The sequence below is a fragment of the Poecilia reticulata genome, chromosome 17 (assembly GCF_904066995.2).
Source record: "Poecilia reticulata chromosome 17, P_reticulata-male-v2, whole genome shotgun sequence".
Classification (NCBI taxonomy): domain Eukaryota; kingdom Metazoa; phylum Chordata; class Actinopteri; order Cyprinodontiformes; family Poeciliidae; genus Poecilia; species Poecilia reticulata.
The window spans coordinates 1,746,950-1,774,390 of record NC_088846.1 but is presented as its reverse complement, the minus strand read 5'-3'; the positions used below and the strand labels follow the sequence as shown (position 1 = coordinate 1,774,390).

Here is a 27,441-nt window from a genome sequence, read left to right as displayed (position 1 = left end):
ATGGAACCTCTCTCCTTGAAGTTCTTGATGATGCGATAGATTGTTGACTGAGGTGCAATCTTTCTAGCTGTGATGCTCTTCCCTGTTAGGCCATTTTTGTGCAGTGCAATGATGACTGTGGGTGTTTCTTTAGAGATAACCATGGTTCACAGAAGAGAAACAATGATACCAAGCACCAGCCTCTTTTTAAAGTGTCCAGTGGTGTCATTCTTACTTAATCATGACAGATTGATCTCCGCCCCTGTCCTCATCAACACCCACACCTGTGTTAATGGAGCAATCACTGAAACGATGTTAACTGGTCCTTTTAAGGCAGGGCTGCAATAAAGTTGATATGTGTTTTGGGGGATAAAGTTAATTTTCTAGGCAAATATTGACTTTGCAATTAATTGCTGTTAAGCTGTTCACTCTTCATAACATTCTGGAGTATATGCAAATTGCCATCATAAAAACTGAAGCAGTATACTTTGTAAATATTAACATTTGAATCATTCTCAAAACTTTTGGCCATACTGGCATCAGGGAGGTTATAAGTGAACATTATTCCCTGTTTTAGTCCAATTACTCTGTAAAGAAACTGTTGTGGAGTCTCACTGTCATGCTGTTTGGTGCAAATCAACTCTTGAAACAGTTCAGTGCTATTCTTCTCCCTCAGATGAGATTGTAGAAATTACTTCAGCTCTGTAACTTTCATATCACCTTTGTTTATCTATATGTCTTTGAAGTTACCTGGTTTAATTATCTTGAGCATAGCCTGGACAATATCAGAGTCAGCAAAGTTATTTTGAATCCCCTCGTCAATTTGTTTACACACATTACTGTAGGATATGTCAGATGAATGATCACCAATCTGGCCACCTTGAATTTTAAATTCTCTCCGGGGAAGAAATGAAAGTTCTCTGACGGGGACAAACTGTTCGTATTGCTGCTGGTGGTTGCCATTTGGCCCGCTTTCTGTTACACGCACCAGGGCTGGTGTCGGTGTAACAGACGCTGATTTTTCTCTACTAACCTGTAAACAAGATAGAACAGGTAAAAATAATGAGGCAGACACAACTTTGTACTTCTAAAATCCTCATGGAATCTGTTCTCTTTATTAGATATTGTGTCAATGTTATTTTTCTGGCATTCATTTGTCAACTTGCTTATTTCTGTAATGAGCAGTTTCTTTTTATCCTTCCATAAAAAGGCACAACTTGTTTTACCCTTCTACACACTTCATCACTATCCAGTATTTTACTGTACAATATGGATTTGTATTTTTTTTTTATCTTCTGTACATAAAAATTTTCACAAAAATACCTATGGCTAAACAGATCACAGGTAACATATTCATAACTGATAACTAACGTAAATTAAGCAATTTGTACATAGAACCTCAGCTAACTATTACCGCAGTTGCTCTTTTCCCTCCCGGCACCCGTTAGTTCAGTTGCTACGACAACGGTAAAGAAAACACTAAAACACTCTATAAAAACTACATTAATAATATTAAATAAATTCTTCAAAAGGTTATGTTGTGAATTAAAACGATTACAGATCCTGCTAACCTGCGAACAGGATAGAACAGGTTGAAGTAACAAGGCAGACAGCTTTGTACTTCTCAAATCCTCCTGGAATCTGTTCTGACTCCAGTTGTCAGTTATACAGATTCTGGAGCGATTACGAGAGCACACAGACTCCTACTGGTAGCTTTCTGCTACTGCAATAAAGTTAATTACAATAGAAACCAAATCTCGAAATTAGAAATTACATAAAAAAACATATCAATTAATTCAATATCAAAATAGCAAAAGAAAATTAATAATAATAATAATAATAATAACTTACCATTACTTTTTGTGTATGCCTCACCTGCACATGTCTGACATCTCCCACTGCATTCTATGACCCCTGTCTTGTATCCAATAAGGCCACCAAACTTAGGACATCCTCCTGTGGTTTCAGGGTATTTGATACCCCCTTGGTAACTGACATTCATAAGTTCATCTGGGCTGATGATGCCGAACTGAACTCTCTTGATCGTGCGCAATGGGCATGTGCTGTCACCGGCTAAGTGATATTATATTTAAGCTTGTGTACAACTTGATGATCATAAACCAGGGCCAGGACATCAGAAAGGTATCCCCAAAAAGTACTTTCAATATTTTGTACTTGCTGACTTCTCCAAAGTTAACTGTAAGAATAGCAATGGTAATGCTATTCTTACAGCTTCATACTACAAAGTGAAATATGAGTATACAAAGTTCAATGCTACATGTAAAGAAAAACAACTAATCAAAAATAATTTCCAGAAGACCCTTGGATGCTGTTTTCTCTCAGAACATGAAGTGACTTCCATCAGGAGAATCGCATTAAGTAAGTTAGTCTGTTTAGGGAGCTATACACATACAAATAGTTACCTGAATTAATCTCTATTAACAAGTGCATCTTTAGTCTTCTAATTGTGTTCAGAATTCTTTTTGGAAAAATTCCTTCATCTACTTAACTGCGATACAGTAGAATCGTTGTGATATAAAAATGTTAATTTGTTACTTACCAATATATAGATCACTGTAGAACTCCAGCTCTGTGTGTCCCAGTGGGGGGGTCGCTTTTACCTCTCTGTAATGACCATCAATTTGTAATACTGCTTCTTTGGTGTTCTTCTCAGCCTCCACACGATGCCACTGGTCATCATTTAGAGGCTTTGGTGTTTGAACAGTGAGCTCCATCCGATTTTTTCCAAAATCAAAAGATAACAGGACCATTGAGCCTTCTGTGAAAACAACATTAACATAACAGCTTCCAACTGGCAGCTCAGATTTTTAAAATTTAAAGAAATAGTCTGTCAAAGTGAGTTCCAAACACGCACAACTAAAAGTTGACTAACAAATTCAAGATATCTCAAACATAAGTCTCGGCAGTAAAGGTAATCTTCAAAATGCTTGTAAAAGGAAAAACGTTTTAAGGAATTTATAAAACACAGAACTACTGAATCAGAAAACAAATATAAGAAATATAAAAATAAGTTAAAAAAGGCATGTAAAAAGGAAAATTATTATGAATTCATAACAATTATTATTATTACTAAGGCGACATGGAACATTTTAAATGGTGATATCAGGAAAACTTCTAAGTAGCAATTACCCACAGTATTTCATAGATAATTACTAGAATATTATTAATATGAAGAATGTTATAAATATATTCAATAGTTATTTTGTGAATATAGGACCTCATTTAGCAGAAAAAATACTTGCGATAAAAACAGCAACTCATTTAAATTATATTGAGAGTAATGCAATGTATCTTAATCCCATACAAAAGAAAGAAATCATTGACATCGTGAATAAATGTAAAAGTAAAACATCCACTGACGGTGATGATCTAGACATGAAAACAATTTAAAGGGCAATTGAGGGCATCTCTAAACCATTAACTTACATTTGTAATTTATCATTCCAAAAGAGACAATTATCCAACAACATGAAAATAAATATCATACCAATGTATAAAACTGGCAAATATCACCTCTTCACAAATTACAGGCCTGTCTTTCTTCTCCCACAGTTCTCTAAAATTCTAGAAAAACCTTTTTAAGAAGAGCCTAGAAAAATTCATAGACAAACATACACCACTCAACAGTAGTCAATATGGATTCAGAGCAAATCTGTCAATATCATTAGCCGTAACTTACTTAATAGAAGAAATGATCAATGCAAATTTGAAGACCTGGTGATAATTAAAATTGCCCAAATTATGTTTAAGGAATTAAACTGTTACCTGAGCACATAGAGGACATGTTTTTTGAAAGAGAAGGAGGATATAACTTAAGGGGTTACTCAAACTTAAGGATTCGTAGAGAACAAAGAGCTTTTGTACTTCCACATAAATAATCCGATTAAGAGATGGAGAGTATTATCTAAACTCAGGAAGGATAAAGTTCAAATAGCAATGCTGCAGGAATCCCACCTAGATAATTCTGAACATGCCAAATTGAACAAGATGGGGTTTAAATCTGTTTATTTTTCTTCCCACAGCTCCGGGAAACGAAGAGGGGTTGCAATTTTAATATCGAGTTCCTTGTGCTACGAACATGTTGCAGAACATAAAGACAGGGAGGGTCATTATATTTTAATTACAGGAAAAATAGATGGCATCTTGATAAGTCTTGTTAATGTTTATGCCCCATCCGATAGCGACTGGTCGTTTTACAAGAAAATTCTTGAATAAGCAGCAACAAAAAGTCAGGGTGTAATGATCTGTGCGGGGGACTTTAATATTAGGTTAAACTCAAATCTGGACTCATCGAATGGGAAAAAAACCTCAAAATATATCAGTAAAAGAATGAAAAATATGATGGACGAAGTGGGATTAGTGGATGGAGGGATAAGAACCCAACCAGTCGTGACTACACACATTCTTACAATGTATACTCAAGAATAGACTATTTCTTCATGTTTAAAAAAGATGTGCATAGATTGAAAAGTTGGGAGATAGGATCCAGTCCAAACTCAGACCACAGCCCAATCTATATCTCCATTCAACTGGCTGAAAAAAGCAGAACCACCCCCTGGAGTCTGAACACAAACTTATTAAACAGTACAATCTTTAAGGAGAATATGACAACTGAAATCATACAATATTTGGAAGAGAATGATAATAATCAGGTGGGTCCGGCAATACTTTGGGATGCTCTAAAGGCTGTAGTCAGGGGAAGAATAATAGCCTTTTCCTCCAACAAAAGGAAAATTAGACAACAAAAACAAACTCAATTGGAGGTTGAGCTGAAAAAACTTCAGACAGAGCATTCTAAAACCTTTAAAAGGGCTACAAGAGCTAAAATTGAGTTGGTAAAAAAAGAACTGAATGACTTAAACATACAAGAAATACAAAAGAAACTTCTCTTTACTAAACAGAAATATTGTGAAGCAGGGGGGAAATCTCTGAAGCTCCTAGCATTTAAATTACGAAAACAACAAGCTGATAGAACTATTCACAAAATAAAGAATATATATATACAAATAGGATTGAAACAAACCTAGAAAAGATTCAGAAAAGCTTTAGAGATTTTTTTCCAAACTCTATACTCCCAACCTAAATTGAATAATGAACAGCAAATGGACACATTCCTTTCCCAACTTTCTCTGCCAAACATTACAGACAAGCAAAACGAACAGTTAATATCAGAGATAACTGAAGCAGAACTACGGTCAGGGCCCCTAATTTCAAATCTGAGATCAGACATGAAGAGATGGAGTCTGATCCCTTTTTCAAATTTACACTCAAGAGTGGAGTCGGTCAGAATGAACATTCTTCCGCGCTTCCTATATCTATTTCAGTGTTTACCTATTCTGATATCGAATAGGCGTTTCATAGAGTGGGAAAGATTAATATCTCAGTATGGCAGGGAAAAAAGGCAAGAGTGAGATATAGTACGCTGCAGTTAAAGAAAGAGAAAGGTGAACTTGGTCTTCCTAATCTACAGGTTTATTACCTTGCAGCTCAACTAAAACCAGTATTCTGTCTGTCCTCTCCATCTTACAATGCAAGGTGGAAAGATTTGGAAAGAGCAACAGTAGAAGAAATACCTTTAATATCAGTATTAATGAACAAGGACCTACAAGAGGGGCTGAATATACCACATGGGTCAATACTACACACCATGCTGGATTCTTGGAGTAAGGTTGTTAAAATGTGTAAATTGGGTAACCAGATAAGAATACTCAGATGGTGTGCCTTTGATTCAGCTTTTAAACCGAACAAGATTGATGGGAGATTTAGAGGATGGATCCAAAAAGGATTAACCACCTTCTATACATTTACCCAGAAGGGTGTGTTTCAGAGTTTTGAGGAACTTCAGAGATTTAAAGGGTTGGAGAAGAACGACTTCTTTAGTTATCTACAGGTTAGGTCCTATTTCAATCAAAATATATGCGACAATTTGGAAACGGCCAAATCAGGACTTTTTAATGTGTTTCTGTCCTTGTTGAAGTCAGGTTCATGTGAAAAACTTGTTTCCATATTGTACAATGGCATTCTATTGTCTAAACAGGGTGACACAGACTACATAAGAAACAACTGGGTAAAAGAAGGCAATCTATCAATCTCAACTGAAGTCTGGGAACAGATTAATAAATTACGCTGGATGACTTCAAGCTCCAATAATGGCGGCTGTTCAGTTGGAAAAACTCTGTTCGATATTTTGTAACTGCAGTTCAGAAAAGACACCAAGGCAGCGGAGACACATGTTGGAGACTCTGTGGAAGTAATGGAGCAAATCATCACCACATCTTCTGGGGTTGTCCGGTGATTAAAGCTTTTTGGGAACAAATGTGTTCCCACCTAAATGACATCTTTACTGAAAGAATCCCATGTAATTGTGAATCCCTATATTTAGGAAACATTTCATTTGATAACTGCCCTCTGGAGGATAAAAAACAGCTGTTAGTGCTTCTGGCAGCAAGCAAAAAGACAATCACTAGAAAACGGTTAAAGCCCAAAGCACCCACAGTGGATGATTGGGTCAACATTGTACAGGACATTTACATTCTGAAGAAGTTATCCTTTTCTGTTCAAGGTCGAAGAGAATCTTTCTTCAGGATCTGGTCTAAATGGACAAACTATGTAAAATCTGTAATTCCTGTGGACTAAATATGTTCATTACATGCAAGTACTGTTGTGCTGTGTATTGTACCTTAGTTCAGGATTATGGCAAATTTATGCTCTTGATTGTGTTTTTCCCTAACGAAAGAAAAATCACACCAGACCCTTCTCTACCCCCCCTCTCACTCTTTTGTTATGGATGCTTGGTTATTATACAAAAACCATGGATTGGCTTATGTTTTTCCTTTTCTTCCTTCCATTGTGGTGGAAACTGGATTGTAAAAAATAATTGTATCTTGCCTTTCAAAATAAAACAAAAAAACAACGATAATGATAAAAAGTGGCATTCCTTTTAGGTAAGTGCATGACTGTGTGTCATGGCAATCATAACCCCATAAACACAAATAATGCTCTTGGGAAAAATTATATTTTGTAATGCGCTTTTTTACAAAATACAAAGAAGTGTGATTTGCCGTGATTGTATCATATACTGCTTCATGGTACTACTGTTGTGGTACTACATAAACAGACACACCTCGGATTTCAATGTGAAGGAGGTTGTTGGCTCCCAGGTTCTCCAGTAAGACTCCGTAATTGGAAGACGTCTTAAAGTAAAATGAGATATCAGTACTGGATTCAATTTGAAAGGACTTGAAATGAAGTGAAGAGGCGGGGCTGTTAAAGGAAGCTGCATTCCAGAAGTTTCCTAGAATTATAGCAAAAAGAAACATTTAATTAAAAATACTGGAAACATTATACTTTCCACCAATATAAATACCAATCCTTTAAACAATTTTTATGTATATAGATGCATACATACACAGCCAACCATTCAGAATACCATACAAAAACTGCGTATAAGCTACACCAACACTAAAATATTACACTTAAATTGATAATATCAAATAAACTTGAGGAAAAAGAACAATAAGAAACAAATGCAATCAGACCCCACGTGATTCTTTTGCTAGATTATAACCCAAAGAGTAAAAGTGAGATATAAATCTTTATTTAAACACTTCCAAGATAGAAATCAGTTTGACATAGGAGCTCTTCTGGGTTTTTTGCCTCATTTTATGAACAACAAGTTGGTCAGTAGATTTTAGCGCAGTATAAGAGGTATAAAACTCAAACAGGTCTAAGAGTTACTGTGTTTCTAATCAGTTGATTAGAAAACAAGAGATAAAAACTGTCAAAAAACTTGTCAGTGATGTGTTGTTTTCACCAGCTGTGTAATAAAAGCATGACTCACATCTTCACAACTTTAAAAAGTAAAGCCAGTTTACACTGAGCTAAGAAATATATCATTTATCATCATTTAAAATCAGCCAGAACATTAATGGTCTATGCAGGTTGTTGCAGAGGACTTTTAAGATGCATCCAGAATTAATCTTAGAAGTCCCAATAAGTCTTAATATGGTGGTATAATATTTGGAATTTGGCAATGCATGGAATAAACTGGTTTGGTGAAGTGTGACTCATGTGAAACCTGCAAGGCTTGGTCATTTACCTGCTGCAAGCTAATCAAGTCCACACAGGGTGGGCAGAGCTGCAAGAAATGTACACTGCATGAAAAGTGGGATTTTCGACAGCTATTGACACCTAGTTCTGCCGTGCGCATGGAGATTGAGGGCTTTCTGCAAGAGGTTTTTGTCAGAGTGGAAAATTGTAGGGCACTGCCAAGAATGGTCAAAAACGCTGTGTGTCCATGTTCCCCTATCACCCCCTTCCCCTTGAGCTTAGGAGAGGTTTTCGTATTTAAATGAAGTTTCTGAGTGCCATGCAAATGCAAATCAACTGTTGAGCACCGCCTTTTGACTCTCATTCCTGTTGTAGCTAACCCATTTTACCTTCTGTTCACCTGTTTACCATGAAGAAGTATGTTTGGAGAAAGAATATTAAAATAATAATCTTATCCACCAAAATATATTTTACATGCGTGTTGGAGCACTGAAAAACTTAGTTTTGGTTGAATTGATTATATAAAAGCAGAATATGCATGATTACATACAATAGACTTTTGTTAAACGTGATCTTAGTTTGACATTCCTCCCATTTGAAGATTTATCATTGCACAACTTAATAAAAATAATAATAAAAATAAACTGGTTTGGTGAAGTGTGACCCATTTTACAGAAAATATTTTTGTGAATAATATTCAAACTAAATGTTAATGTTATCTGATTGCTTTAAAGACCCAAAGTCACACTATATTGGACTCAGAGTCATGCTTTATTGGAGTGGTAGTGACACCATTCCACATCACAATACAGGACTTAAGAAACTACAGATGATTCATCAGTATTCACTGAATATTATTCAGTTGCTTAACTCTCGAGTTTAAATTGAAGAACAAAATGGTTGATACCTTCCGATAGAGTATAAACATTTGTATTCTTTTTTTAAAGTTTTGTTAGTTAAGCATTAAATATAACTCACAGATGATGAATCATTATATTCTGTATAAACTAAAAAGGAGACAGCTCAAATTAGAATTGAGTAAATAAACATCTACACATTTAAAAACGTTTTAGCAATTAATTAAAATAAAAATAAAATATACTGTCACGTAACTTTTGAAAGAAATTACTTTTTAGAATGTATTTTTTTTCTCTCAACTTTCATTTAACACTCCAGTCAAGTTGATGGCAGTAATGCGCTTTCATAGTTGGTCAAGCAACCGCCATTAAACTCCAGAGGAAGATTTGCACTGGTGCTAACGAGTGCTACTGCTAAACATGAACGAAAATGCCCGTGCGTTGTGTGAAATGGTGGAAAAAGTCCTATTTCACAGAGTTACTTTTTTAGCAACAGATGACACCGCGGCTGTCGAACAAGTCTCTAACTCAGTGGTCCCCAACCCCCGGTCCGTGGACCGGTACCGATCCGTGGACCAATTGGCACTGGGCCGCGCAAGAAATAGTTCAATATTTCCGTTTTATGTATTATTTGAGTCTGGAGGATCTTTTATTTTGAAAATCCTTTAACCGGATTCTCTCTGTTACTTGCGCGCCAACACTGAGGCCACAAGCAGCAAAATGAGCAAGAAACAGATCAGATGTCTTTGGAAAGTTTCTTTGCAAAGGGGAAAAGGCCCAGAGAACAGACAGGAGAATGGATTTATCCCGGACCGGTAGGTGAGTCCCACATTACAAGCCCGCTCTGCGTAACATGCGGCGACCGGCTGCTAATGAGGCAATTGTTGAGGAAAAATGACTATTTTTAGTGTTTAACACAGTTTAAACCTTTTAGAACAAATTTCTTAATTTTGAACAGGTTTCTGTTAGTGATTTGAAACCAAATTGCTGGGTAAGTATTGAAAGAGATCTGCAGGAGAGCTTCGGCTCAGACCCCTGGGGTCTTATCATTAAAGACAGGAGGTCATAAATTAACATATGCAGGAAGGTGGAGGACAGTATCACTTGAATTACTGTGAGAAAGGGAACTTTGGTCGGTTCATGTAACCAGGATGAGAAGTCTTCCAAACTAACATCTGACATGGTGCAAAAACTGAATATAACATAAAATGTTTTAAATCACTAACATTTAATTTCCATCCATTTTCTTCCGCTTATCCGGGGTCAGGTCGCGGGGGCAGCAGCTTCAGAAGGGAGGCCCAGACTTCCCTCTTCCCAGCCACTTCTTCCAGCTTAATAACATGTTTTGAATAAAAATGTTATTATCTTGTTTTAGAATTAATTTAGTCAATGATGAATGTATTTGAAATGGTATTATTTCTGACTATATTAGAATCAAATGAAAATGTTTTGTTTAGTATTAGAAAAATATTTAGGTTTATGGTAAATGAATGTTTTAATTCTTATTTTGAATATCATATTAGGTTAGAAACAGGAATTGTACTCCATTATTTTCTGTTGATATTATCTATTGCTTTTGTTTGATATCAGGACTAAACTTTGGAGATGCTGAGTGCAGAAGAACAAATTGGGTTTTTGGAGATAACTTTTCATTGAATTAAAATACAGTATTAAAGGTTTGTTCCTGGCAGAGCAGGAGAGAAACCAGAATTTCACAGCTACCTGTGAAGTTCCTTCATCTGTTTCTCTTTGCCCAGATGGTTGTAGAGCCACAGGAGGCCGGATAGTGTTAAGAAAATAAATTTAAAATAAGTTAGTTTTAGAATTTATCATGACTTGATTGAAATATCCTAATATAGTTTTAAAATTTATAACATATTCTGACCTATTGATTTTTATTTTACTGTAGTTAAAGCAGATTGTTTGTCAAGATCTCTGATCTGCTCTTTGTCTGTCTGGAAGCAATCAGTAGGAAGTTCTAGCTTTTCACACTGATGAAAGCCATAAACCACCATGAATTCAGAGAGTCTGCTTCCACCTTATTTAACAAAAGTGTTTGATCTTGTGAACAAATTGCAGGGACTTTCTAAATTCAAAAAGGGCCAGAGATGCCTTCCAGTTGGTCAACTAGAGATACGCCTTATTTGAATACATTAAAGAGGAAAACACACCTACAGGTATAAAAGTTTGTGCACAAGGGAAACAATTCAGAAAAAAGCTGATTTATTTTACTTCTGCACCAGCTTTTCTCCAAGGACGTCCTTGATATTTTTCTGTCTTCTTGTCTCAGGTAACAATGTTTGTATCTGTGTTTCTTCAGTTTCCTGTTCTATCTTGTACTTTCTTCTGATTGGATTAAAATTCTGTAGTTCTGTGACGTCAACACGCATTGTTGTGTTTCTGTCCCCACACGTGGCCACGCGAGAGAACCCGGGATCAAAAGGAAGAATCAGAGCCAGATTTTTTTGCTAAATTTAATTGTATAAAAATTCTTCCTTAACACAATGAAGCTTCAAGCTGCAATAGCCACATAGAGACCAAGCAGGCTGTGGATATAAGCAACACTTCGGGTGTTATTGTCTCTCATCACTCCCAGATGGGACCATCTCGTTGAGAGAAACGAGCTCAGGGCTTCCGTTAGTTATTATCGTGAGTTAAAATTTTCACGAAAGTAAAATGTTTGTTTTTGTGTCGCATCTGTGTCTTATTTTGAAGGGATATGTAAACATTACCATAGCTACCAGAGTCAGAGAGCGTTTGGGGAGAGGTAGAGAGGAGATGAGTAGAGCTTGTGTCTTAAGTCTGGTTTAGACGGAAAGATTTAAGAATTGTCAGCCGATTCTCCAAACCTCTGTGACCACAGAGCTGATAAAAGTACAAGTTCGATCGGTTCGTGTGTCCAAGGCAGGAGCAGCACGAACCGAACCTGTCACATTCAGCAGGTTGTGTTCTCGTTGCCAGTCAGGGAAAACCCCACAGGCTGCGATAAAAAGGCCAAGACAACCCAAATAGGGTATAATCAGGCTTTAGCAGGAACACCAATATGCAGAAGCCTTATCTGACGGTTCACGCCCCACCCCACCCCCGGGCCGCAGCAAAATTTCCAAGTCTTGACCAGTCATAATAATAAAAAGGTTGGGGACCACTGCTCTAACTCACGGTAAGAAAGCTTTTATGAATAGCGTGCACGTGCAGCGAGGCGAGTTGTTTTGTTTGTTTCTTACAGAAAGTGGTATGTCGTTTTCATAATGTCAAAACAAGTGTAGGGTGAGATTTCGTATTGTAATTTTTTATACACGTGATGTTCTGTACTGTGATTTATTAAAATCCATCAAAGCAAATAATCTGCCTCAGAGTTTGTTGAATTATGTTTTACCATTTATAACCAACTGCTTTTAATTATTTTGTCTTCCAATTGTTTCCAAGTGTTTTCTCTTTTTCATTAAAGTTTTTATTTTCTGTAAGAATGTATTAATATAATGTGTTTTGTTATTTTGTTTTTTAGCTTTAATGTCTTATGTGTGCATACTAAGCTCGAAGTTGTCAAACAATTTCACTATAGTTTCAAAATGACAAAAAGATGCCTGTAGCTCATAATGATTGTCTGTTCTGTGTTAACAGCTGATGGAGGAAGGCAGAGAGTACTGGCAGCAGAGGAGGTGGCATTCTGGGAGGATGGCAGCTATGAGGGGGTGTCAGGATGGGCTGTGGTGAGGTTGAGACCCCAAGTTCCCCCAACCAGGAGTTCAGTGACATCGGTACTACATTACAGGAAGAGACGTCAGGTCTACACGACAGGAGAAACGTCAGGTCTACGCTACAGGAGAGTCCTGAACACAACATAATGTTGGATCATGTTTGGACAAAAAAAAAAAAAAAACACTTCCAGATGGTCCAGAAATGGACAAGCACTTATGTCTTATTTTGTGTGCAAACAGTAAAAAAAAATAAAATGAAATAAAGAAAAAAAAAACTTCTGTGCCTTTAATACAGCATTTATTTTTTATATAGATTTTTTTAAATACAGCATTAAAAATATTAATGATTGGAGTGGGGTTTATTTATAAAGACATACGTGCTATCCAATGGGCACACATCAACCAACCAATCACATGTCAATGATGAACTGTGATGTCATTGTTTTTCATCCAATGACTGAGAATCCACGCATATGCAAAGGCCAGTGTTTCTCAACCTTTTTCGGGTCAGCGCCCCCCTAGCCTTTATCCAGGTCCCTCATCGCCCCCCACTTTTGTTTTTCAGTGGAAAAACAAAAGTTCCAGATCCTTTTAATGCCATACAAATATGAGACAGAAACATAGATTATATCTTTATATATACCTGTCTATTGATTTATAGATTAATAGTTTTACTGGACATAAATTACAAAGAACAAATCTGTTCTTAATCAAATCCTAATGAGTCAAATTGAAAGTGTCATGGAGTCATCAGCCTCATGACATTAACACTGACATGAAAAATAATATTGAAGAAATATATCAAATCTAATTAAAAACATAAATAAGTGATAAGTTATTTACTGTTATGGTCTGTAAGATATATTTATTCTCAGTACTAGATGTGGTCTCAACAAACCCATGACACTTCAACAATATTATTTTACCTTTTATCTGGAAGTAGTGTCCGTTTATTCTTGCCATACAGTCTCTGTATTAATTATTGCTCGAAAGGTCTTGCCATACCAGTTTATTCCTCTGTATTTACTTTAGTTTCTTAGTTTATTCTTGCATTTTGTTCTTCATTCATTTCCATTTAGTTTCCTTTGATTATTATTATCCTCTCTTGGTTTATTGCTATGTCCACTTTAGTTTCTTTCCTGTTGCTAGATTTATTTTATCTTTTATTGACCATCAGTAATCTTCACTCATCACCTGCTGCGCCGCCTAATCGTCATGTGTTTCACATTGTGTTGATTTTTCACTGTTCAGCGTTGGATTCTCTGTTTTTATGCCATAATTCACATCTAGTTCGTCGCTCCGTTTTATGTCCCGCTTCTCCTGTTTCAGAGTTTTGTGCACGTCATTTTTTTTTTTTTTTTCTTTTTTAACCCCCTATGTTGCGCAGCGGTCGGGAAGAGTATCGATGGGGAAAGGCAGACTGACATAAACCTTTCAAAACAACGGAAACAATTTCGGTATTCTGATTATTGAAATTTAAAAGTGCTGTGGTACCGTTGTTCTATCACACCCGTTTCATACCGGACCACTTACAGCACCGGTGTTAATGTTATAAATGAACGCTCTCTATCGTGGTATCACACATGGAGGGATTTCTTTATTTAAAGGGGTTCATTTATCAGAAGCATACAAAGTGAGGGTATTGTGATTTTAGTAATTAAATGTTTATAAGAGCGATTTTCTGTTCTCCTTCCATGGAAGCGTGCAGCTTTCAAACGGAAGTAAAACACTTTTTAATATAAGTTGCTGCTTTGACATGATCACAGAACTACCAAAACATATGTAACATCATCAGCCGTTGTAACGCTGAACTGATGCAGTGAAGCTACCAGTAGCAGGAGCGGAGCTGCGCCAAAAAGCTAACAGAAGCTAACAAACACTGAATAGAAGAAGAGCTGCTATCGATACAGTTGCAGCCAAGCATGTTTTAATGTTACACAATACAATTTTACCAAGTTGCTCAAAGTCTAAACTGGTATTGTGCATATAAGGTGTAATGTTTACCTTCGACCAAACGCCCCCCAAAGGAATTCCAGCGTCCCCTTTCCCTCCCTTGGGGGGCGGTACCGCCCACGTTGAGAACCGCTATGCTAGGCTATTCGTATGCTAAGTAGGGTCGTTAACACCTCCCCCCTCCTGGGATTCCGCAATCGACAGATTTCGACTCCCGTGAGTCGTGAGACACTGAAAATGCAGACTGTCGACTGCTGTCGGTATCTGTCGCTCACAAGCTGCGTTTGCGTCAGAATACAGGGTCAAAAATCCCACTTTTCATGCAGTGGTACTGTAACACTTTTGACACTTCTTTGACTGACCAACTTTTCTAAAAAGTAAGGACAAAAAAAACCACTCAAATAAATATAATAAAAAACACATCGACTCCCTGCACATAATGTTGAAAGTGGCTTGCACAGGGCTCACCTTGGAATTAAATTACCTGATGTGGCGAAATGTGCACACATCTGAGATATACTGATTAAGTGTTGGGAGACTAAACGGAGCAGACACATTCCTTTAAATATGTAGCATGATGTGACACTTTTTCAAATTCTACAAGCAAGTTGATCACAATCAGAATCAAAATTATTTTTATTATCATTCTGCACGAAAGAAAACACAATGAAATTGAAAATGTTATGTTTTCAGCAAAGATAGTAATCTTAATTCTACCAGTGATCAGGTTTGGGTTTGTTATTACTTTTTCACAAATGGTCATATTGGTTTGGATAGCATTTAACCAGGGGTGGAAATTAGCATCTGCCACTAGCCAAATGCGGGTAAAAGTATGAAGTGGCATACAAATTGGAGCAACGCAACGCCACTGTGGCGGGTCGACAATATGCAACAGAAAAAAAAGGCTGTAAACTTTTTGGATTTCTGTCCAGGGAAGGAGTTGCTGACTGGTGTACAGACACCAGTCAGCAGAGGAGGTGGGGTCGGTGGTCAGAAAAAGCTACGACAACAAAAGCTAAAAAGCGCATAAACCCATTCAGAAAAATGTCTGATTCAGGGGATTCATTATTGTCAGACGAGGAGGATGAGAGAAACATGACCATGGACCAATTGAGGAAGAGTTAAGATTAGCTGCTGCCCGGTAAGAAGGAGTGGAAATGTTCATGAAGAAAGAGCGTTCCATGCAGACAGAAGGACAGGTGCGTGTGAGTCCGGGAGGGGGAATCCAACACTAAGCTAGCAGGCAGTCAGAAAAACACTGATGGAATGATAATGATGGCCCGTGGAGTTAATAAGGAACACGTTCTGAGATGTCATAGTAAGAAGAATAACTGTGAATTTCAATAGAAAACGTAATAAGAAAGGGAAAACAAATGGTTAGAAAACAGCTATTGATACCATTTAAAGATATTTTAATATGACTAGACACATCGTCAATAAATACTATCTGGGGGAGTTGTAGCCAAAATGTGGAAATGTTCAACATAGAAAATGACTGCAAGGATGTTAGGGTTGTGTAGTTAAAGTTTGCCGTTAGTAATTACTTGAAATGAACTTATTAAATCTCACCTCTGTTAAGGTGTCCAGGCTTTATGTTAAATTAGTCTGTATACATGGTAAACTTATTGTCAGTAAATCGGTTTTCATAGAGTTAAGAATAAATTTATAAGAATGAATTGTATTTTATACAACTTGGCTGGTGAAATGTCTGAGTGGCCGGTAAAAATTTCTCACCAGCCACTGTGGATGGTGGAGAAAATTTTTTATTTCCACCCCTTATTGAAACTCTAGCTTTGACAGAAAAATAACAACAAAATATATCCAAAAAGTTCGAAACAACTTAGCTCTGTGTATAGAGAAATTCTGTAGGCTGTAAAAACAAAAGACCACTGACCACAGCATGGGAGTATGGCCGCGAAGGCAGCAGAGAAAAACCTGTTTGCCAAAAAATAATATACTAAGAGTGCATTACCATCATGACTACCAGTCACTCTGAAACAGGGTTTTCTCAATTTGCTGCAATTCTGAAACATTCAAACTGTAACAGGGATCATAGAAGCTATGTGGTCTATCTGGTGTGAATGGGGTCTAAGATGAAGTGTCAGGACTTGGAATACATCATAAGAACACTTACTATCTCCCTGGCATTTAAGAGGCCCAACAGTCAGCTTGGCCTCAGATCCGGATCTGCTTGTATCACCAATCACAACTGTATTGACTGGCAAATGGTCTTTATACACCAACAAACCTGCATCTTCCATCCTATCACACAAAAGCACATCAGGCAGAAACACAATTTTATGCAAAATAACACTTAAAACGAGCAAAGAAAAAACAAAACAAAAAACTTAACGGTAGTACCAGAAAGCAGTAATTAAAGAGGAACACCTGTGTGTCTGTGAGTCAGCCCGTGTCTAGCTTCATGGGGGAGACAGTGCAGCCAGCTTGTCTAAGGGCTTTAAAGCAGCAAACAATGCCTCCCAACGACAAGGAATACATTAGGAACCATAAAAGCTGTGGATATCATTTACCCACTACTTTTATCAGCGCAAATAGGAGAATGTTTCTGTCCCATTCAACTTTTTTCAAAATATAATATTATAGGCGTAAAATTGTGTCAAATATGTTGATAAAATGACTGAATGCTGAAAATGATCTTACTTGGTCCCAAACTATTCCCTCTATCTAGGAAAGTGTAAGGCTGTCGATATGATTCCCTCACTGTCACTATCACGAAGGGTCAGTGAATAGTCATGTCTTGCTTCATGCATGTACCTTTTGCCGTCTGAGCTGTGACAATGGAAAAATATGCCTCATTTGGCACTATTCAAAAAAGATGATTTTGAGAAAATTAAACTTTAACTGGCGAAATTTATGGCAAAATTGTAACAGATATAAAAATTAATAAATCATGAATGTCAGAAAGGTCTGAACTGAAATTATTTTTAAAATACCTTTTAATGCCCAATCCCTTAACTGCATAATGACCAAAAATTAAGTCGATAGCTCAAAATCTCTTGGAGGAGTTTTTTAAAGTTTGCTCTTTGATCCAAAATGGCTGCTTCTCCATACATTTTAGGGGATATCTCCAGGAGACTTTTTTCTTTGGTACATGTTCTACCTACGTAATGAATTTCAGCGCTCTACAATGTACGGTTTATCTTATAACACATTAGGAGGCGCCACTCTCCATTCCACTGAAATCTAAAAATTTCACTTGGGGGACAATTTCGGGTGAAATTTGGTGAGTTTTTGAAAATGTTAAGGCCTTCAAAAGGCTGCGCAATTAGTTGGAAAAATAAGAATAAGAAGTCTTCCAATTACAATAGGCCTTCGCAACGCTGTCGCTGCTCGGGCCACATGGCGAGGTGGGAGCTTTAGCAATGCCACCCACTCATTGTCATCAACTCTCTTGCACTGTTCTCACACTGGCCAGTGAAGCATTGCACACCAATGTGTTTAGCCGTGCTTGCTGATGAAGCACAAGAAATCTGGTGCAGTTCGGTTGATGTATTAAGATAGCTGTTGCAAAAATCTAGGGGATGCAGTGGAGTCAAATTACAATGCTATTGGGCACTTCAGAGGTTAACAAATGTCATGTCAAGTTTGGTGCAAATCGGATGAGGCACATCTGATTTTGAGCTAACCGTTTGTGAACAGCAAGGGACTGGAATTAGACACTCTGCCACGCTCACATGCTCCAGCCAGCAGCCAGTGTTGAGAAAAGTATTTACCATTATGTTGTTGTATTTCATTAAACACAGGTTTATATCTGTATGAATTAAAGAGTGAAAGTAAGAAAATCAGTAGGAAAACATGTGGCTTCCTGTTAAAAGAGGGTGGGCTAAGGTGATGTCACCAATTGATCCTGTGTATGTGACGAGTCCTGGTCTCTTATGACACAAAGTTTGAAGCACCTGGAAGCTTGTGTGTGGAAGTTATTCTACTTAGATGTTTTATGGGATATGGTCAGATATGCATATGGTCAGATATGCCCACATGCTTTCATGTATGAAAAAGATTTTGATAACTATTGACCTTCAGTGCATCAAGACTATGCATTGATTACATAATCTTGAGTAATTGTGAAACCTGCATCTCAAAAGCTGTAGAACAGTCTTTCTCAAACTGTGATCCCCAAAGTATTAGTTGTCTACAGGCGCCCCCCAGTGGTTTGCAAGATACTGCATGTAAATGACCGTTTATTTGCCAAAGCTTCAGCTCAAAGTGCAAAGCGTACAGCTGGCTGATCAAAGGATTGTGTTTAAATAATAATAGATAGCTTAAAACTACTTATATGATGGGAGGAAGCCAAGAGAGTTTTGATGTGGGTTTCACTTGCAATTTGATTCTTCTGAACAGTCTATACCGTTGAAAGGTTGGACTCAAGTCTCATTTAGTGAGACTCAGTTTGTTTTTACAACTTTGCTTGCTTATAATGCTCTGCTTACACAGCATTGTTATTTTTTATTTAATCAAAATAATTTAATTAAATCAATTAAATACAACAAATAAACAATTGACAAAGTGAATATTTTTTTATTTATTTAATGGTGCAGAAAAGATTTTGTTTCTGCCAAAGCAACTCAAGTCTATTTTTCTTTTATTGTGCATAAAATTACCAATAGGCATGAATGTTATTAATGCACACAACACTTGGCAATAAAGAACAACTTCTTTTTTGATTTCTATGTGTTTGACATCAGTGGAAAGCCTACAATATACACTTTTAGAATATCTAAATAACTGAATTCGCCCAAAATAGAAGTGTTCCTGGCTTTTTTGTGGTCATTTACATTTACCAAACGGCACCATCTTGGTTAATTAGGATGTTAAGGCTTCCAAAATGCCGCATACTTTGTTGGAAAAATAAGAATAAGAAATCTTACAATGGGCCTTTGCAGTGCCTCGCTGCTCAGACCTAATAAACAACAAATGCAGCAAATGCATGAAGTTGTTCTGTTGCTCTACTCACCAGGCTCGCAGGTCAGCGTCACAGTTACAGTAGTGTTTGGGATCAGAACAGTTGTTTTCAATACCGCAGGCACACTTCTGTATCCCAGGTCCTGACCCGCCCCAGTAGAAGTGTCTCTTATTATCTCTTCCTAGCCACCAGGTAAATGGAGTGCCATCTAGGAGTCAACCCAACAAAGTTTAGCGTTTACTTCAATTTTTTTTTAACTAGGACTTTATTAATACCAGTGTCAATTTATTAATAAGGACCTGTAAAATAACTACGAACTGCATCAAAGTGCTGTACAGTGTTTTTAAAACCATACATAAAAACACTTAAGAATAAAACACAATAAATTAAACAGTCTGGACAGTTGGATTATAATGTCAGGTCTTATGAAAATGATAAAGAATAAAAATGAGTTTTAAGGAGTGATTTGAAATATTCAAGACTATGGGCACATCTAATGTCGAATGGTAAGTTATTCCACAAATTAGGTGGCATCAAATGCCCCTTCTCCTCTGCTTTTCAGCCTGGTTCTGGGAATATATAAGAGCGGTTTATTATTTGACCAAAGTGTTCTATAAATAGAATGGTTGTAAAGAAGGCTCTGGAGAAAAGCCTGGGCGTTTAAAAACCAATAAAAGAATTTAAAAATCGATCCAATACGAAACCGGCAGCCAATGCAGAGATGCCAATGCTGGTGTTATATACTCTCATTTCTGGCTGTAAAGAAGATTGGACCATATTTTTCTAAATTTAAAGTAGTATTGAAGGTGTGGATGAGCTTCTCAAAGTCTTTGATACAGAAGCTTGATTTAGCCTTTGCTAGAAGGCACAGATGAAAAAAGCTTGATTCACAACAGAACTCACCTGCTTATCCAATTTCAAACAATTGTCAAAATGACAAGATTCCTAACAGAAGATTGAGAAAAAGGGGCAAGGGAACTGAAAACTTTATCAAGTTTACAATAAAGTTATTTTGTCCAAACAATATAACTTGAGTTTTGATTCAAGTGAAGAAAATTTTGGTTCATCCACAATCTAACTTCTGTTAAGCAATCTGTTAAAGTCTTTAAGGACTTTGGTCACGAAATGTTTCTTGCTTATTTTTTTGTGCAAATTTTTCCCTCTAATTGTCAACCTTAGCTGTCGGTGTCTTTCAACCTGTGAACTCTTTGGAATTGATGGATGACAGATGGTTTTTGAGCATGAGTTGTCTGTTCTCCTCAGATACAAGATCAACTATAACAAACTTGTTCAAAGAATATAAAGCATGATAACGATACACTGTTTGATAATGTGCAACGAATCTCTGAGGAGGATTTGAAGCTGATCTCGGTTTCAAGGGGTTAAAGCTCAAAGGGCTGTGGGCTCTGAAAGAATCTGAGGAATCCCTTCAGATTATTTCAATGTTGTAAGAAATTCTTGTTCATTTTTCTTGAACCATGCTAAAGGTAATCAGATGATTAAGCAGCACTGAAAATCACACAAAGACATCCTTAAAGAATGAGAGGTAGCATTAGGTGAGTAAGAATATGATGATGAATACTTTACCTGGACCAGTCAGCAGACGAGACATTCGGCAGGTGTAAGCTACATACTGTTCACACTTTTCTGCTCTGCTGGTGACCGACAATACCTGACACACAAAGGCACAGTTGATGATTTAAGTTATAAATAAGTAGAATTAATATTTCAGAACAATATGTATGAAATATGGAATATTTAAATATTAAATATGGAAAATTAACACTAATTAAATATTCACAATGTTCACATATTGATATCCAATCATATTGTTGAATGATTCCTATTACAAATAAAAATTGGTTTATTTTCAGTTAAGTTTCAACTTGTTCCACATCACTGCATACTAGCAGGTGTCCTAATTTATTCCTCACCCAAAAAAAAGTTGTTATACTTTACGGAGTCCCCTAGGAGACATGAGGATTTTTCTTTCTTTTGCGTTCCCTTCCAAAAGGTTTAGCGTTTTCTCGCAGTAATGTACTGATCTGTTCATGTGGCATAATTGAATACCATAAGCCTCTTATGGTGGCCATCGTACTTTCTGCCTTAGTTATCGTAAGGTTTTTCCATATATGTTATTATCTTGTTGTGAAATTTCTGAAGTTTTTTATCTTTTTATTTAAGATAGAAATGCACCACAAGCCTAAGACATAAATGGAAACTTTCCATAAGAATAAATAAAAAATACATCCAAACTATTTGGACTATTTCTGAGTTGTTGATTGTCTTTATTGTGTTGGTCTGAAAGGGTTAAAGGGCTATTTTAATATGCAGTTCAATCTCAACCTTACACAAACAGACGTAAACATTCAGTGAATAAATCAATTTTCAATTAGTTTTCTTGCATCAAAAAATAATAAACACATTTTAACTGAGGCTTTATATATTTGACATTTTAAATTGACATTTGTGACTGTATATAAAATAGATCAGTAAATATTCCAGTAAGCATATTGCGAGGATATACAAAAGAAAAATGTACCCACGTCGGTAATATTTTGCAAATAGATATTTTCTTCAGTTTTTGTTTATTTGCATTACTTGAACATTTGAGTTGTTAAAAAGGTTATTACATAGTAGAAATTACCAGATTTTATTCAAATAGTTGTCTGATAATTTTTATATTATTGTTGACCTTATGCAATTGAGAATTATTTTAGTAATCAATGATTCTGGATATCAATTAATCAGAAAATAACTGGCCCATGCAGCAGCTTTACTTAACTACTTAAGCCTTCTTTATAGATTATTTAAATATTAGAAATTTGAAAAATTTAATTATTTGCATGAATGCAAATAAACAATTTAATTTCTTTTTCAAATAAACAAACATTTTATTGCCTAATGTGCAATAACAGCATTTCTTTAGTGAATACTTCATTTGTAGCAATGGATGCATCTGCATTTAATAATAATCCTAACATCAACATATGAAAAGCTCTACATTTTCTGCTTCTACATCATTACAGTGTAGGTCTGATCTACACTGCAATGTGTAGTCCACATTGCAATGTGACTATTTTTGGGATTATCCAATTAATGATTGTATAGCAAAAGTGCTTAATAATAATTGTATTGTTTTTTTTTAACAGAAAAACCAAGTGAAGCTAAAGCTGCCACTTGAAGAGATTAGGGTAGAACAGATTTAATGACCAGGAAGGTTCATCTTAAATGAAAAATGTATATATTTTCTGTTCAGGTTTGGCTTAACTGTAAACTTCAGTTAACGATTAATCGATTACTAAATTAGTTGAATAATTGATTCATCCCAATTAATCAAATTTATTGTTTTAGTCCTACTTCCCATTTTCACAAATGTAACTTGTAATCACATACATTTACAATGTCCCATTTTAAGTGTATTAATAAAAACACAAATACAGTAACCTATGTTGAAAAAACTTCACCAGTTAAAGGTCTTGAACAGACAGTATGGTGAAATTACTTAAAGTAAGACAAGTTTAAAAGGTCATTTAAATTTTAGCAGCAATTATATACCTGTTCATCAGTGACATTGTAAGTAATCGGAAGTACTGCTTTTCCATCCTCATCTGCAGTAGAGACTGACGTCTGAGGAGACATGTTGTTCCTTAGAGTGGTCCAAACCATTGTGTCTAAAAGATTACATAAAAAGCTCAATTATTTTTATGCATAACAACTCATCTGGAAAACAAGCCAAATATATGATAGATTTAAGAAACATAAAAGAAAAGACAAAAGTGAAAAGAAATCTATCATTGATTTACAAACATACATAGAAACACATTATGTGGAGACAAAGGACTAAATGGGCACTAAAATGCATAGGTAAGGTTGTTACATTGTGCACAGCTAAACAAGTTACAGTGATCCCTCGCTAGAACGCGGTTCACCTTTCAAGGTCTCGCTGCTTCGCGGAATTTTTTTGTGCAGTTTTTTTCACAGTGCATTGTGTTCTGCGTCCTGATTGGCTAAACAGTCTCTGCGGTTCTTCTCTACCTGTGTGCCAATAATGTTACAGTATTTAAATATAAGCAGGGGTGAAAGTAAGGGGTGAAAGTAAGGGGTACGGCAGGGTACTGCGTACCCCTAAAAGATTTAGAGGCGGTACACAGTACCTGCAAGAGAGGGGAGCTGCTGTCTGCTGTAAAAAATCAGTGGGTTCACTGTGCAGCCACAACTGCGCCCACTAATCAGCCGTGACTGATTCGTTTTTTAAGAACAATCTAAAACAGGACTTAATCAGTTATTGTTTCTGAATTGTTCGTGCTTTTGAGTCGATCTCGGCATTAGGACAAACTAAACGCCACCAGGACGCTGAGAGCAGCACGTCCTCCTCTGTCTCCTTATCAAAACGTTAATAACTTTATTAAAGAACAACAACAAAAAATCAACAAAACATGTTCAAATTAATGATTCAACAACAATAATAATCTCAGTAGTTATTGTTTCAACAAGGTGTTGCGCAATTCTGTGGGTTTCGGTTGCATCTTCAAAATAAATAGCAGAGCAGGAGTTTAAAATGAACTAATCAACCACCGCTGTGTTCAGGGAGGCTTATTAATGATCGCAAAATAAATATCAAGCCTGAAAACCTAATATTGTAACGGACTGAATGTTATGTTTTTTACGTAATCTCTGGTTGGCTTGTGGAGCACAGGAGGTTGCCATGGCAACGGGTGTGCTTAAATGACAAAGAGAGAGACGGAGAGTAAAAATGTGCGAGTGGTTTAGAGTTGATCACCTTTGTCTTGGCGCATCACAACCGCTGTAGTTTCTGAACATTCAATAAACTACAAACTTAGACTAATTACCTCGTTCTTTGTGAGTAGGCCTATACGTCAATCACAATAAACATCAAACACGGTAAATATGTTTCATTAAGTATTTAATAAACAAATGTCTTCTACCGCGATAATTGTGTGAAAATAAATTGTCTAATATAAAAAAATAGTTTGGTGCTGTCGGGCTCAGAGTCTGAGTCTGCCTCTTATTTAGTGGAAATATTGATGTTGATGAGACTTTCTCCAAAATAATAACATTTTTCAACCTTTATAGCTCCATTGTTGAAAATGAGGAGCTAACATTCAATAAACAAATGACATTGAAATAAAATCTAGTCCAACATCGTTTTTGAGGTGATTCCTCTGGATCCTACTGGAGGAAAAATATCCCAACTTCAGAAGATGTGCTTTTAACCTAACAGAGCTCTGTGGTTCCTCCTATCAGTATGAGAGTCAGGGTGAGGAGGCGCCATGTTAGGAAGAGAAGTGGAAGCTGCAGGATCTTCAGAACAAATAGGTCATGATGTTAGGCCTACTGATTGTCCCTCTGTCTGGACACAGGTTCAATATAATCAGTTTAAAAGCTAAAATGAATGGTTATATGCCAGACATTGAAAACTGGGATGCACTCCATGCCATGATGTTCAGGATTTAGGTCTCATGGCATCTCAAAGTGTTAACATTGCAGCCAGTGGGCTGAAGGAAATACGCTTTATTTTGTAGCAATTCAAGGGCTACCCAGCTTTTATATATATATATATATATATATATATATATATATATATATATATACATTTTTTTTTTTTTGTCATAGTACCCCCAAGAATTTAAAACTACTTTCACCCCTGAATATAAGTAATAGAGCTTGGCCATTCAGGAGATGAAAACTGAAACTCTGAATGCCTGCTGGAAAAAACTGGCCAGAATCAGCGCAAAACCCGACTGGAGGCTCGCTTGACGAGATCCATCGCTCTGCCGTAGATACAGCTGTGACTCTCGCGGGGCAGGTTGGAAGAGACGCTTTAATGTCATGACTCTGGATCACATTAAGGCCCGGCCCAGGTGATAAAAAAGTATACTTTAGTATACTTCAAACATACTTAAATTTGTGAAAGTACACTTTAAGTATACTAAATATTAAGTTTATTACCTATAAGTATATCTGAAGTATACTAAAAATACACTTGTACCAATTTCGAAATTAGAACTTTAAACACACTTAAACATAATTGTACCAAAATACACTTTTAATATATTAAATAAAAGTATAAGTGAACAAAATATGAATGAAGATGTATGAATTTTTAAGTGCCTTAATAATCTTTTACTATTTATTAAACTTGCATACAATAAAAAAATGATAATCATGATGTAATTTTTAAGAAAGTATCCAATAAATTTTCAGATGTGTGATGTAAAACCTTATAATCAAAGGCATTAGCTCCAGTTCATACTCCAGACCAGATGGTGGCGGTATTGCACACTTTCACTTATTTAAAAAACGCCACAAAGTGAAGAAAAAACTTGAAGCAGGGAAGATAACAGACTCTGTACAAATTCGCCATTTTTTACTCGCATAATGCCTTAAAAGTAGAGAGGGCCTTGACAATAGTTACTAATTTTGGTAAATTCAAGCTGGTGACGTCCGAGTTAGACGACAACACAACTGGACAACAACAGATGGACATGAAATGTGTGTCACAAAAGGAGCCCGTGGGGACAAAGGCTGCTAAGTTTTGCTAGCTGGTGGTAAGTTTGCTTATTAATTATCTTTGTTTAATTATAAACAGTGCAGTAAAGATATATAACTTACATTGGTTTCATAAATAATTATTTTATCAATTTTATTGTGACTTCTATGATTATTACAATAGGAATAATTTAGCTTCATGTTATAACTGCATGGAGGCTGTTTGTTTCGACTTATTCTTTAATTCATAAGCTAACCTGGTTTTAATTAAGCTCCATAAGACAGAGAGACTTTGATATTGTGAGATTATTGTTATAACTCGTTCATCAATAATTTTATCTTCAACATATGTTTGAAGCTAACTAGGCAAATGAAGATGAAAGAGGAAGCCAGAGAAATCAGGTGTTAGGAAACCTAAAGACTTTTCTGTGTCAGAAGAAGCTCTGGCTTCTCCAGATCACCAACCAGCTCTGAGGATGAACCTTTACATTGTCTTCATGGTGGAAAGACTTTTCTTTTTTTTTTTACTGACCAGCTAGCTACATTTTCAACAACAAAAACTGGTGTTACCAACACCAAGTGCTTAATAAGCATGATTTGATTTAAAGGTAACTGGACAGAATTTTTCTCCATGTTAATCTATCATTTCTCTTTCATACATTTTATTTGTGGTTGGCTTTCAGGGCCCTGTGATGGACTGGTGACCTGTCTAGGGTGAACCCCGCCTCTCATCTGATGGCTGCTGGAGATGGGCACCACCAGCCCCCCTCACCACCCTGCAAGGATCAGTGTGTTCAGATTATGGATGGAAAGATTTTAAGGTAGTTTGTCTCCTTAAGTCCACACTTAAAACAGCTTCATAGTTAATGCCAACATCAACTGATTCTATGACATTGATTACTTTTTTTTTCTACTTCTAACATAAACAGGCAAAGAAGACACCCAGAAATGTTTTTCCACCCCAGGCATTCGGTCCCAAACATCATCAGTTCTTATGATGTCACATACATGGCGAGTCCACAATGTTTTAAAATTGTAAGTATTATTGTTTTATTTGCCATTTTTCTGTTCTCTTTAAATACAAATGCTTTCTGTTTAATTGCTCTATTGTTCTTTTTTGTAGGTTCCTGTAAGGTGCAGTGAACGGGAATGTTCTGTCGTTGATCCTCACTTTCATGTTTTATTGTCACACTTAAATTTTTATGTTCATGTGTTCACTTTAGATGTGTAAACTGATAATTTCATAAAGTTGTGAGTAAAATTGGACAATTTTAAAATGTCGGTAATAAAACAAAATATTTGAATTACCTTGGGCATCTTGTGTAATTAATCTTTCCATGTAATTTTTGCCTAAAACAATGTAAGTACTGCAGTGTAGTTATGCATGTCATTTACAAAATAGGTACGTAGGAATAAAGACTTTCACGAGTAATTAAAATTGTAGTTT

General features: G+C 36.3%; 1 protein-coding gene and 1 long non-coding RNA gene across 3 annotated transcripts in view; one reads left to right on the top strand and one right to left on the bottom strand.

The window, feature by feature from the left end:
• Window positions 1–27,441, bottom strand: part of cntnap2b (contactin associated protein 2b) — a 99,457-nt gene that overhangs the window by 39,120 nt on the left and 32,896 nt on the right. For both annotated transcript variants that reach the window (XM_017309994.2, XM_008433525.3), the window contains exons 13-18: window positions 23,040–23,155; window positions 21,069–21,153; window positions 19,533–19,689; window positions 16,692–16,819; window positions 7,124–7,294; window positions 2,540–2,758 (exon numbers count right to left, since the gene is read on the bottom strand). In XM_017309994.2, the coding sequence (XP_017165483.1) occupies window positions 2,540–2,758; window positions 7,124–7,294; window positions 16,692–16,819; window positions 19,533–19,689; window positions 21,069–21,153; window positions 23,040–23,155 (876 nt within the window). The remainder of the gene's footprint in view (window positions 1–2,539; window positions 2,759–7,123; window positions 7,295–16,691; window positions 16,820–19,532; window positions 19,690–21,068; window positions 21,154–23,039; window positions 23,156–27,441) is intronic.
• Window positions 25,131–27,438, top strand: LOC145547886 (uncharacterized). Its single transcript, XR_014084148.1, has 4 exons — window positions 25,131–26,053; window positions 26,678–26,815; window positions 26,924–27,029; window positions 27,118–27,438. It is a non-coding gene; the product is annotated as an uncharacterized LOC145547886 (long non-coding RNA).